A 15,018-nucleotide genomic window follows, 5' to 3' on the forward strand; every position below is an offset into this window, starting at 1 on the left:
TATGTTAATGAATGAAAATTAGAATTACATATACTGTGTTATATTGAATTTCTGTGCGAGTCTGAAATTTCATTCCTTTTGGTATGAAAGAGATGATTTTTCTTTATTAACAGCCTTTGAATAATACGTTACCATGTTTAGTTAACAACCTGCATTAATGTAAATGTATATATATATCTTTTTTTTTTAAAGTTTCGTGTATGAGTGCCAGCTTGAAATACAGGGAAACAAAACTATTACAAATATCTATATTTATTAAAGAATATATAAAACATAAAGCTTGCACATATTTAAAAACACTCTATATTGCTATGTACAACTAGAAATCGAAAATATAAAACATAATGTGAACAATAGCAACAAGGTATCGAAAATAAAAATATTATCTAATTCTTGGTTAAAATTTTTGTTGCTGCATATAAAAAATTTATTGCATTGAAAAATTAATATAGCATAGAATATCATTCATAAAAAATTAGCATATCGTTCTAGTTGGGAAATGAATGAGAATGTAAGGTTAGAGAGAGTTTTAAAAAATCACAAATGAGGTATTTTTTTCCCTTCCCTTTTTTTATTTTAAGAATTGAGGTAGTCTAAGTAAAGCATTTTGCGATAATGTCATTTCCAAAATATAAAAATTAATTACATATTTAATTTGAATAATACACTTTTAATAATATGTTTCACAGTACCCGAAAATACTATAAAAGTAATATATAATAAACATAACCAGAAATGAGAATTTTTTAATTAATAAAATGTTCTGTATAAATGAAGAAACTCTGTTTAATTTTTATGAATTCTATTCTAATTCTATTTGTTCGATTACTTTAATTTTAGTTTTCAGCTAGTGTACAATTTCTTATTTCGATCATGATTTTCTGTTACATTCGTATTAGAAAAAAAACGGATTATGTCCGTGTTATTTGTTTCAATTGAGATTTATTTCGATAAGGATAGACTTTGTTTTCAATTGAATATTTAAAAATTTGTAAAATTGAAATATCACTTGTTTTGCTTTAAATTAAAAATTTCGATAAAAATTTGGTACGGAGGCGATTATTTTCACCAAATCGAAATAAATCTTAAAAGGCTTGTTTTCTTTTAAAAATTAAAGAAGTTTACAAAAAGTTATGATTTTCCGTTTTGTTCTAATAAGGCAGAGAAGGTCACAGAAGCATATATTCTAACAAATAAATTGAAAAACAATGCGCCAAAGGCAAACTATACATAAAATTCCCATTGTAGGATCTATCTTATTTTATGCAATGTATATATTGCCAGCATTTTTCTCACGAGGTTTAAATAAAAGTTGCACAACTAATATCTCTTGAACTTTGAGCAACATTTTCAGTTTAAAAAAATCAAGTAGGACTGGAACCTTCATCATGTGCTGGCATCTGCAAAAGATATATGCGACAAATCGTTTATGTGAGCCTTCTGCAGAAGCAGTTCCAATTAGTAATTCTTGCTTTTTATTAAAGATCATTGAAAAAAACATTCCCAGCAAAACCGAGCATGAAATGTTTTTACCCAAACTATTTGGCTTAAATTAAATGACAAAAACGAGAAATATAGATTTAAAGATCAAGAACTCGTATAAAAATTGACTCTCAGTGAATACAAAATATTAAATTTTTTGACATTTACACAAATGTAAATGTAAATCACTATTTCTAAAACTATATTTCTCTAAAGAAAAGAAATATTTTAGAAAATTCTCTTTTGAAACTTTATTGTTAGTAGTTACCATTAGAACTATTGGTTCATTTACACTGAATCAAAGGGTTTATCAGCCATTCAAAGCAATCGTGTCTATAAATGGCCTTATACAGCTCAGAAATTCGCAATAGCTAGTCAAAGATATATACTTTCGATTACAAATGCATTTCAAATGGCATAAATATTCATATTTTGGCATTTCGAAGTTTAAAATAATTCATTTTGTAAAAATTACGAAATCTGACTTTTTTATGAACCTGGTCCTTATCGCTACGTTTACTAATTTATACATGTTCTAAAAAATAATACAGACCGCTTGTCTCCCGTAAGACAACATTTGACCGAGATATTTAATTTTAGGTTTTCTGCTCATACTTTGGGAAAGCTAAAATGCCACACACGAATTGAAGAGCGAAATATATAAATACATATGTAGCTAAAAATGAAATATCAGATTAGTAAACAGTTTCTGATATTAATAAATTAAGTGGCAAACATTAATACATAGACTGCCCTGAAATGTTTTGATCAAAACATTTATACATATAAAGAGATCACAGACTCTTATAAAATTTGAATTTTGGAACCTAGTAGCAAGCCTCAAGCCAACTCGTAACATTTTTACGACTATTAGATTAATAATACTTAAGTAATAAAATTACATGTGAATATTATTACCGCATTTTTAGCACTTAAAACATTGTGTGACAAGTCTTTTTGGCGCAGAAAATGTAAAAAAAAAATATGTATATATAAGTGAAAGAATATTATGCCCTAGCAAATTCTAAAGATATAACATTGAATGACATTATATAAAAAAAGTATAAACCTGGGTTCATAGTAATTACCCTTTAACCCATCCTTCAAGGAAAGCGATAAGTTTGTCTTTGTGGCTTGGAAAAAAATCTATTAACATCAGCAACGTTTTCCTAAACAAATATTTCACGTTTAGTTAAACGCAGATTTATATTATTTCTTTCTCCAATTTGTTACGCCCCATCAGTTTTCAAAAAGCATGATCTCAAGTTTTCAAGTTAGATACTTCGGTCAAATTTTGTCTTATCACAAACTTATCTAAACCTCTTTTATTTTTAAGAATGAATATAAAATCTTACTAAATATAACCAGTGTCCAGTGAGCCGTCTGAAAGGGCATATCTCGTAATTTTTGCAAATTAGATTACTTTAAATATAAGAATTCCGAAACAGGAACATTTACGTCATTTAAGGTAATTTTATAATTTGAAATATATGTTTACAACAAAATGTTGTCCAAAAAAGACGCGAAAAAACTTTACAGGCACAATATGTATTTATCTACACAGTGAGCTTGAAACATCGTATATATTCTCTTTAGACAAGGAAACGCCATTAAAACTCGATTTAGAGAAGGAAATCAATGAAGCACTTAAAACATTTCATAAATGTTGCCAAGAAATTTTGTAAAATATGCCATCACCGTCAAGATTTTGTACATTTCCTTACAAGCCAAACATTTTAACAAATTTTATTCTTTCTGCACTAGTAAGACCCCAGCTGCCATTTGGATATATAGTGGAACCTCAGATTACGAACTTCTAACCTTATATATATATATATAAACCGCCTCGGATGGCGAGCGTTGTTCAGAGCTCTTAACACTCTAATCAGTAACCTACTGATTTTCAAAGAGTTTCGATTTTACCATTTTAATAATTTACATTGCTTACCTACCATTAACAAAGCCTGGCAACAAGGGACGTACAGGACCACGAATTCTGCCTGGACGAATTTATAACAAAATTGGGTTGATTCTGAGAAACTTTGATATTTAATACTATTTTTTACGGATGATATTATGTGTCAAGCACAACCGTACTGTAAGAATTTAACAATAAAGACGTGATGAAACTACTATAAGATCATAACAGTAAGCGGAACACGAAAGAGCTACAAAAACTTCAGAAGCAGCAATAAAAGGCGATTTTGGGAGAAAGAAAGAAAGAAAAATGACGCCATTTCTCTGATCCACGAAGTTTTTGAAAAATGGGAAGATGAAAAGCTTGCACATAAAAATTTCATCCTTAATAAAGCAGTAGCAAGCTACATCGTAATCAGTTTCAATGAAAATGCTATGTTTCACTTTAAAACCTAATCAACAGCATATCCTATTTAGCAAATTTTGAAAGAAACAGAGGCCCAGTGAATCTTAAGCAAAGTAGAGTGGCACTAAGGGGAAAGGAAAAGGTAAAAGAAGATGCTCTCTAAAGATTGTTACGGAAAGATGTTGTGATATTGCTATGGAATATCTGTGATATTGCTATGGAAGAAATTTCACATCGATACAATATTTTACTCGTCATTTTCCATTTATGCCTTCCACACTCATTTTCACAGATACAGTAAAATTAAATTAAGTTTTCGCCTATTTTATCTGTCTAATATTATGATTATCATTTTTAATATGTACTTTTTTATCTTTTTTCATTTTATATTTGACTTCTATCGCTTTTGGGTTACGAACTTGTACACCAGTACTTAGTTTGTTAACACAAGTACTTAGTTAGTTTACAAGTGTGAAGTTTAAGTAAACAGTCATCTGTGGTCCAGGAATAAATTAATTCATTTTACATTAATTCCTAAGAAGAAACTTCTTACAAACATTTCGGTTGATGAACGCCCTTCAGGAATGAATTAAATTCGTGAACCGAGGTTTCGGCTGCTTAAAAATTTAATGCTTCATTTATAAAGCAATTTAATGCTCACTTTTTAATTTAATGCTTTAATTTATAAAGCAGATAAACTGAAGTGTCATAAACATGTCCCATAAACTAAGAACTGAATTTAAACTGTTCGGCTGAATGCGTTTACTAAACATAATTTTTTATTTTATAAAATTCTTTGTGTTTGCCTCGAAATGCATTGAAAAAACCTAAAAATTTGATTAATTGCATAAATTGTTTACATACTTTCAATATGTATCCAAAGATGTCCTTACAACAACAATAAAGATTCCTTTTAAATTCCATAATTTTCTATCGACTTTTAATTAATTTAGATATTCAGATTTCTGAGTTTGACATAAGCATTTTAGTTTTTTGGCTTACCAAAAATATATGAATAATAATATCTTTGATTTAAATAATCCCCCTATTACTTAAATTGCGAAGCGAAGCTACAGCTATAAAATAAATGTAATACTAATATATAACCATAACAGAACCCAAATCGACCATGTAAAAACATGTTTCAGTTCTCTCATATGCGAGAATTATTTTGACAAGATCGAAAGTATTTTTGGATCAAAGCAAACTCATGTCTGAATAAAACTGAACACCTTTCTTGAGGAAACTAGTTATGAATAAAACTTTTATGGCACTTTGAATTAATTGCATACAAGTTTACAAGTTACAGTAAAGGATTTATTTTACGGTTGGAAAAAATTAACTAAATAATCAGTACGTTGGCCTTTAATTATTTTATGAATTCTTTAGAAGCAACGTTAGTTTTTAACAATTTGGACTTTACTATGCGCATTGGCATTAAAATTACAAACATGCTTTGATATAAATAAGGAATAAACTTTTCAGCCAGAATTTCCTGCAAAACTGGTATGAAGATTATCATTTAAGATTATTGTGCAGCAAAATGATTTCATGTGCATTCATAAAACTTAAATATTTCGTTTTAAGAAAACAGGCATGTTTTTTAAAAATGGTGTTCTCAGATCTGTATAAAATCAATAAATAAATATGGTTAAGAAATTAATAATTCAATAACGAAATTTTTCATCTTGAGTGTAAATTCTTATTTAAAATTTAATTTTAGGGAGTAAATTTTTTTTTCTCATCATTGGAAAACACATTGTAGAGTTTTTAAATTCTTCAACATGCACTGTCTGCCCAAAAATTTCCAAAACTGAATTAATGAGAACTTAAGATGAACATTTTAATACTTCAGTATTCTATATAATCTCCCTCCGCCATTTAAGTACAATTTACAGAATGTTCATACAATCATATGAAACTGCCAGGAAAGTCCTTGTTTGAAATGCTATACAACCTGCGTATCACTGTGGCTTGATTATCGGTGACGTCATAATAGCGGGGATCTTCATATGAAGTTTCATTTTCGGGTATAAAAGAAAAAGTTACTGGGCGACAAATCCGGTGACTATGGAGGATGGTTAAGAACTGGCGCATGTTTTTTCGCTAAAATCTGCACTATAATACCAGCCGTGTGAGTGGGCACATTGTCGTGCATCAAGAAGAAATCTCTCTCCTTCCATCATTCCGGACGAAATCCTCTTGCACAATCAATCCTCTTACACCTAAATCCTTTTGCACAACTGATATATGACATCCGGAAATCGCATTCCCTGATTTATTCCAGTTAAAATTTCTAGTTGTGATTATAGGCCAGGAAGAAAATCTGGCTCGGGACTTTTTGAACGGACGGTGTATATGCATAAACAATGTTGAAGAAAACAAACCGTGAACAACGTTTGGTCAAATAATATCAATTGATCCTTTCTTACATTCAGTTCAGTAATAATTCTACAATATTTTTTACACAAATTTTTATCAAATAAATTCAATTGACTCTACAAAAAGTTCTTATTAAAAACATAATGAGAGTTCCTTTGCAAAAGTAACTTAACAACAAAAATTTTAACTTTGCCATTTAAACTTCTACTTTATAAGTAAATTTTGCAAAGTAATAGGTTAAAGAAACGATAGTTTCTTTCCGTATTTTCAGATGGCTTAGATATCGCCGCTTTGAAGTAATTGTCTTCCAACTAAATTTTGAAACTAAAACTTCTCAAGACATTTCTACTACATAACTAAAACAAGAAAATAGCATACATAAAAAAAAATTCCACAAGAAGTTTCAATATATGACATTTATAAATGAATGTCTTTCTATATATAAATATCTTTTTCTTGAAATATATTATACAAGATACCAGATCAATCATTCAACTTCTGCTGAACGTACTGAGAAGTGTTCTTTGAATATATAACACAACAGAAGATCTTTTATCCAAGAATCTAAATTGACAAACATTTACACAATTCGATTGATAAATTTTAGCTCTCTCTTTTTAAAAATTATTTTAATCCAATTATAAAACTCATCACTTGATGACACAATTATTGTAATGTACTACATGCACTCCAGAGGAACTGTCATTGAGTTACATACATCTTTTTCACATGAAGAGTTCCTTGGTAACTCTAAAGTAGGCTGGTAATACGGTGCTAAGCCACAGCCAAAGAGAATCATCCTGTTGCAAACGGTTATGGCAAAGAATGTGATCAGTATATATTTACATGTGATGCATCAAATTAACTTTTAAATCTACAAGCTTTTGACCCACATAAAGGTCCGTTTACACTAGCAGAACTTTGGGCTTATGAAACTTGACGGCTTCTCTAAAAAGTAAAAATGCACTCACGGATTTCAGAGAGTAGATATGCATTTTGTTGCATAAAACAAATAAACAACCTAGTCTAATGATGTCATTCGAAATTTCAAAAGTGAATTATTCCCTTTATGAAACTAATTCATTCAGAACTTCATCAAGTGGAGCCGTCCAGTTCGTTCTCGTTCCTTAGGCTCAGAGTTGAAATAGTGTAAATGAGCAACTTTACAGGTGCTCCGTGTGAGACCCTTTTGTCACGCAACATACATCCAGTCCAAGTATGTTGAAGCATATCGAAATCAATCGATCCTCTTACAACTGTGACAGATATGATGACGTAGATAACGTGGATTTAGAATTCAGCAAGGTCGAATGGCAAGAGCGGCAGAAAAACAGTATCTATAATACAACTTTCCCCAAAAAATTATCGCAAAGATTTATGCCCGGCAAATTAGGAGACCGGAATGTCGTTTACTGCTTTGGACTACTGACTTTATATGTATTCCTTGAAAAAATAAATTATATGAAATATCTGAAATATGTAGCAAGAAACTTCGTTAGTTAAAGTTAATTCTGACGTATTACAGATAACTAAGCATCAATTACATTATTTACTAAAAACGTATTTGCACCAGGATGATTCTTTTTGACTTATTCTTGTTCAGCTTTTTGTTTTGTTCAAATGCTCGTATAATAAGAATGAGGTTTCTAGTAAGAAGGAGGTTTTCTTTCTTACTCGTAGTTACTTGATTAAAATGCATGTAAGTACTCTTATTTCTTTATCATTTTCCAAGTTTTATTTACTTATTTATTTCTTTACTCGAAGTTTATAAAATTTCTTTAATCCTAAATATGTAGATGCTTTGGACAAATGATCTTCTATTGTCACAGCAGTTCCAAGAATAAAGTGGCACATATATTAACAGTGAATATTAGAGTTGTTGGTAATACGCATCATGTTGGTTAAAACATAGATTCAGTAATTTAGTATCACAGTGGAAGTTCCGTTCTCACACTATTCACTCAGAGATCTTCAATAGGAATGGTAGTCATGGTGCTCTTTTTTATTTTCTATAGTAATCCCTATCGTCACTTTTTTATTGTTTAGTGGATTGAGGGCAGATAAAGGTATTAATTTTTTCACCACTTCTAAAGGATTGAAATTGAGAGGAATGTTTAGTCCATGATGACCGGGAGACTTAGCCTTGAAACGTATCGTAATTCCTGGTTTACCAGGCGGAGGATGATGATGAGAAGAAGAACCATAGCTTACAGAACCAGATCTTGAAGGTACTTTGGAGGAACTAGAGTAAGTAGAAGATGGTGGATAATAGCTTGGCTTGTGAACGTGGTAGTCTGATGAACTGGATGAAATACTGCTTGAAGGGCTGTAGCCTGATTTCGAAGGGACTTCGGGCTTGTGATAAGTGGCATATCGATGGCTTGGTTTATCAGGTTGGGAGTTATATGAAGGTCTTGATTGGTGAGGTTCAGAATTCGATGGAGTACTGCTGTATGGAAGTGGCGGTGGATGAGGTGGGTATGGTCCCTCTCCTTGCCAACTCTCTTGCTTTTTTGGTTTAGTGTCATCCCAGTCTGTGTGGGCTGAAGGACTGTGCCTCCAAGGTTCACTTGGACTTCTTTTTGGTGAATAAGAAGACGTACTTGAAGGCGCTGGTGGTGGAGGAGGAGGAGGATACTGATTGTAATTGGAAGGTTGGTGATGATATGTTGAATATGCTCTAGGGGTAGAATCCTGAACAGCCTTGTAACTTTTGGCATCATATGAACCTTGGGGTGGAGGATGTGAATTAGCAGGAGGTGCACTGTAATATCCTCTATGTGGAGTAGAAGTTTCAGGCGGATAGTATTCGTTTGGCCTATACTCCCTTTCAATTGGTCTGTTAGAAGAATATGATGGATATTTAGATGATTCATAACGTTCTGCATGCTTTTTCGGAGGCTGGGAGTGTGAAGAGGGATATCCAGGGTACGGCTGGTGCGATCTAGGATCCTCTGCATACGTTGCCGGTGGCACTGAATCAGATTCGAGCATTGTTGAGTTTGTAGTGCTACGTCTGGAATAGCCAGAAAGTCTTTCTAAATCCTCTTGACTGAATCCGAGTTTGGAAAGCATGGGACTTTTGGCATCCACCACAGATACTTGATAGGGTCCCACAATTGCTTGACTAATAGTGGATTCAGAATCATTCGCTTTAGTCGATGTTTCAGTGGGAGATTTATAGTGAGATCCTGGAGTCACTAACTTCTCCTTCGGAACAGAATAGTATCTGCCAGAGGGGTATTGAGTATCTCCTGAGTTATAGTAGTAGTAATGCTTGTTACGATACGTCCGCGTGACACTAGATCCTTTTGAAGAACTTGGGGGAGACTGAGAATGGATATGGTCTTTCTCGTTTGTAGGACCGATTTCGAAATCGAAAAATGTACTCAGGTCTTCTAAGTCAGGATAATCGCTTCGAGATTGAATGGTGAATTCTTCGTCAAAGATATCTTTCGTCTGAAAATAAATAAATAAATAAAAATCTACAGTATTACATATGACAAAATACAGTAATGTAAAAGACTAAAACATATCGCCTTTTTTTACACGCGAAGAATTAAAAATATTCAGAATGTTAACACATTAAAACTGATACCGAAATCATTGTACTGATAATAATACCGTGTGTATTACCGTACCGATCTTATCAGAATTCTGTATAAAAATTAACTTATAAGGTATTTCTCCCGCCTTCTTGGCATGCCTTCGTAGTGTAGTGGTCTGCACGCTGGACGCGTATTCCAGAGGTCCGCGGTTCGATTCCCAGCGAAGGCGTTGCAAGTTTTTCATTTCTACCGCTTCCAAAAAAATCCTAATGTCTCTACAAGGTAACGAAAATAGTTAAAAGGGAGTTCTTTCAAAAACACAAATTTCTATCCTTCGAAATGATAAACGTTGAAAATATCAATACGATTGAATTAAGAAAGATTTGGTTATAAAATCTTACACCATAAAAAGTCACCAAAACACAAAAAAGTCACCAAATTTAACCGAGAAAATTTATTTGAAATTTATAAGCAAGTCATTTTTCATCTGACCTGCTTTCAAAAAATACCTAATGTCTGTACAGTGGCGCCCGAACTAAAAGGGTGTTGGATGATGATTCTCCGCACCCAGGTCTGTGGTGGTCTGCGCGCTGGGCGCGTATCCAGAGATCCGCGGTTCGATTTTTGTTCTAAAAAGGAGAATTTGTACTTGATTGCAGATGTCTAAATCACATTGTCTAATAGCTTTGCAATCCTGTCTGATTCCCCCCTCCTTTTAGGGGAAAAAAAATATGCTATATCGAAAGAATATTCTACATGCATTCTACTGAATATCATTGGATATCATATATGTTATCATGTTTTTATAATAAGAGACTAATTGCTTATAACTCCGTTTTCTTAGACTAAAATAATGAGCCTATATGCAACTTAGACGGACTTCTATGAGAGGTTATCTTTTATAATTTGGCGTAATCCTTATTAAGAAGCTTCACTGTAAAATACGTATAATGAAGAAAATGTTTAAATATTTGTTTTAAAGATGTTTAGGCAACAAAATTTTTAAAATGTATTCTTATTACCTACTTATTTTCCCATGCCTCGTTATAATCCCAATGGACCAAAGACACCCCGCTAGATCTTATCGCTGACCAGCAGTTTAACCTATAATACGTATCATTTCTGTGATCAAATTTTTCGTAAATAATACTGAAGTTGTATATATCGTGTTCGTTAAAATCTTTATACGGTCTTTATTTTTGAAAAGTTGGTCTTAGTACTTGGTTGGTCAGTTCGGCATATATACTTCTGACGGAATCATTCATGTTCACTTCTAAATTTAAGGAATTTATTTTGGAAGATTCGGAAATGTAATTTCCATATAGTCTCAGAGTTTTTGTAGTTATCTTTAGCAAAATTTTATACTCATTCTATACGGAAAAAAATTCACTCAAAAAATCAAAAGTTATCTTCATAAATTAAAAATGGTAAATATTTCTAGTTTAATGATTTATTTGTATAATTATTAGCTAATGACTCCAAACTACTCCACAAGAGTATTAGTAATGTATTTTTAGGCTTTAAAAAACTTATAAATTACTTGTGGGAAAATTCTTTCAGCACACCAGTTGTAACAAAGTTACACATTAAAAATGTCTTACATTAGTAATAAGAAAAGAATACCATAGAATGATAATTAAAGAAAAAAATCAACCCTGATTTATTCTAATGAATTTTTTAACTGATCCTCGAGGACATCAATTGTATCAACTTGTACACAATTTTCATAATTAGTACAAATTGTTGCGAAATATAACTATACGACAAGTGGGGGATTAAAAACGTTAGATATTTAAATTTTTATTAAATTGACTTTATTAAATTAAAAAATGACATAACATAAATACTCCTGCCGTTTAATTGTAAGTAGTAAATATCTACGGTTAGTGGTTACAGAAATGAAGACCATCTTAGGATTTCTGTGGAAATGGTGTATAGAAGGGCACTCTATAGTAACACATTTGCCAATATCCCTCGGCTTATGCACAAAAATACTCAGAATGCTTCCATAATTGCTTTCAAAAATTGCTTTTCTGAAGCAGGGCACAATCAGAACAATGTGCACTAAAGTGCCGTTAAGACTGCTCAGAATATAAACAAAGAATAAGGCGACTGAGCAGAATAGATATGCACTAATTAAACAACTCTCTTTACCCTGCAGCTGTTTCTTTTTTTTGCCCTTTTGGTTTGAAAATCTCAAAGGAAAATAAACGAGATATGATGATTTGGACTCTCTAATCTCAATTCGTATCAGGAATAGCTTCTCTTCTTGTTTCTAGCGCCATAATGGTGTCATTCGTGCTCAAAACTGATCCATCGATTGCAGAATTTCTGCATGCATTCGTTCTCTTAAGATATGTTTAATAGCGGGAAATGAAATGTGGAACACATTATCACTCTTCATTTAGTTCTTCTTTTAAAAGTTACTGAACGAAAGTTTTTGTGGTAATGGCGGAAGACAACTGATTAAAAATAGCCACATTTAACGTGATAGTTTGAACTTTAGAATGGCATAATTTATTGTATTTTTGCTCGGTACTAAAAACCTGAATTATAGCTACATTCTATTTTGCTCAAAGAGCAATAATTTTGCTATTTCTTTTGTGCATAAAAGCCGTTTTTATCTTTGCTTATATTGCTTATAGGAGGAGAAAATCGGATTCCATTGCTGAACTTGAAATATGAGCTCTCTTTTCTATGTAAAATGTAGTTAGATAAGGAAACTATAATTAATAATTTAGAAGATAATAATGATGTGGATGAGAATTTAGTAGAAAAAGGTGTTTTGTGAGGAACACGAAAAATAAAATTAAAACATATCCAGTGCTTTTTTGATTAATTATTGCTTGTAATTAGGGCAAGAATTTTATCACTGGAGAAGAAGGAAATATATTCTGAGCGATCGCAGAGTAAGCAATAAAAATTCTAGAAAATTTCTTTGCCTGAATTTAGAATAACAATTTCAGGAAAATTTCGCGTTGGAACATTTGAGTAGGATGTCTACCAGAAACGAAGCAATAACATAAAGTATTAATACAAAACTAAACTAATATCATACTTTACATTTTTAACAGAAATTAACATTTATAAATTGATAACTTTCTGGAACCGTATTTCAACAGATTAAGATAACCATCCAACTGAAAGTGTTTTTTGTTTATATACATATTACATCACGTTTTATACGCATATTTTCCTTGCACAGTTGCTCGCTTTTGAAAAATATCATGCGGTGTTGAAATTGTTTGTCGGCAAAAGATGGTCAACGAAGTGCTATTTTATATGACGGTACCTCTTTCTGCAGATCTTAAAGTATTTCAAACTTCTATTTTCAATTTTGGAAACGAGCTATTCTGCAATGCATTTTTTAAGAAACTTTAACAAAAATAGTATAAAAATGATATAAATATTAAAGTAGTACAATAATTAGAAAGAGAAATTAAAAATTAAATCTTCGAAATTCATGGGGGAATTTGATATCTGTGAAATATCAGAAATTCCGTAAATTAATTATTCAGTTTTTTTCCATAAATTAATAGCTGGAACTCAAGTTGAAATCAAGTTACTGACCTATTTATATTACAAAGTGAATCACAATCTTTTAGAAGGCGGGAAAGAAAGAAAGCATTTGAAGCGAGCAATTTTATGACTATTTAAAATTTTCTATATTTGCTTTAATGTATATAAATGTGTTTATTTGTTTGCATTTTATTCTACTTTGGCTTTTGCATATTTTTATTTATTGAATATTTGTTTTTATATATTTATTTAAAATATCCAATCAATTTTATTGTTATTTGTTATGTATTATATATAATAATAAATTTGTGGTAATTTACTGTATCAATATGTGTTTAATTCCTTTAATCTTTTGTTGTAATTCTAAATAAACTGACCTTGTTAGTATTACAAAAGCAGCTTGAAACAAACCGTTGACATCTCTCTATAAGGCTAAACTGCCAATATTTGGCGATTTTTTTATCAACTTGGCAATATTTTGGTAGTTTCCTCAACACATTTCCGAGACTGATTTTTTTAGAAGATTCCAGTAGTATCATGACCCCCTGTAGTTAAAAACTACGTCATAAATACAAGCTATGAGGTGTTGGTAGCTAACATTATCTATCTATTGAGTTATGTTTAGCTGAACTGTCTTCACTTGTAAAAACTTTGATGGTCTCAAGAAAAAACAGAAGTTTAAGCTTGAGAACATGCTAGTCGGTAATTTAAGTTGTGATACACTATTTCCTTTCACGGAGGATTTTCAAAAAGTTTCTTATTTTACTATTACTTTCTAGTTGCTAAAAAACAAGAAAAGGCTTGCTTTGAATAAACTTTCATCCATGAAAAAGCTAAGAGAAAACTAATATTACAATAATTTTAAGTGAATGGATCAAATTTAGAGCAGAATATGCGAAACAGAGCGACAGCAATCAGAAAAGTATACGCCCAGATAATAAAATAGAAACAAAAAAGTTCGTGATATAAAATATTAGCCAAAAGCTGTACGGAAAAGCCGTATAAAGCTGTAGGGGATAATAAAAATGAGTAGCAAGGAATATCAGATATAAAAAAGAAATTACCGGAAATGAAACATAGAGGAATTTTTAGAACCAACAATTCGAGTGCAATAATGAAAAATCTGCATATTTTTTATTATGTTATCACATGATACAGAGTAACATTCGATTTATTATGTTAGATGTTTTTCTTTAGGGAAGACCTTGCTAAAGACTGTTGCATTCTACGGCAAATCTACATGGATTTGGAGTAATTGATTGATAACACTTGATGAAGAATTAAAACACAATTTATTCGCCAGTAAGCATTGTTACACACGGCAGTTCGAAAGCCACGTCAAAACTCGTCGTTACACTCGCCGAAAAACTGCGACAAGCACGCTGAAACACTCAGCAACACTGCCTTCGGGCTATAATAGTGAAGGCAGCTTCACGGCAAAGCACTAAATACATTTTCCCACTCGGTCGATAGCTCTCAAGCTAATCTCTGAACTGAAGATACTCTATTCTCTGTACAGATAGAGAATATATAGCTTTAACTTACCCAAGAAAAACCGCTCAGAATGCGTTGTGGAATGTTCTCGCTTCGTCTATGACATATTGCCATTTTGTCAACAAATATAGACAAATTGGAGATTTCGCGCCAAACCTGGCAACCCTGCTATTACCTGCCACTTTCTGGTAACCGTAAGGTAGCCGTTTAGCTATCTCACTGCATTTCGCAACAATATTTATTGTGTAAAATGCTATTAAGGATTGTAAA

At 31.7% G+C, this 15,018-nt stretch overlaps 1 protein-coding gene across 1 annotated transcript in view; it reads right to left on the reverse strand.

The window, feature by feature from the left end:
- Positions 1-236: 236 nt before the first annotated feature.
- LOC118198584 (uncharacterized) overlaps positions 237-15,018 on the reverse strand; it is a 52,413-nt gene continuing 37,631 nt past the window's right edge. The window contains exon 3 of the mRNA XM_035370295.2: positions 237-9,646. Within this exon, the coding sequence (XP_035226186.2) occupies positions 8,159-9,646 (1,488 nt within the window). The 3' untranslated portion in view covers positions 237-8,158. The remainder of the gene's footprint in view (positions 9,647-15,018) is intronic.

The sequence above is a fragment of the Stegodyphus dumicola genome, chromosome 7, assembly GCF_044657685.1.
Source record: "Stegodyphus dumicola isolate Sdum_Otavi_A_Nest chromosome 7, ASM4465768v1".
Taxonomy (NCBI): domain Eukaryota; kingdom Metazoa; phylum Arthropoda; class Arachnida; order Araneae; family Eresidae; genus Stegodyphus; species Stegodyphus dumicola.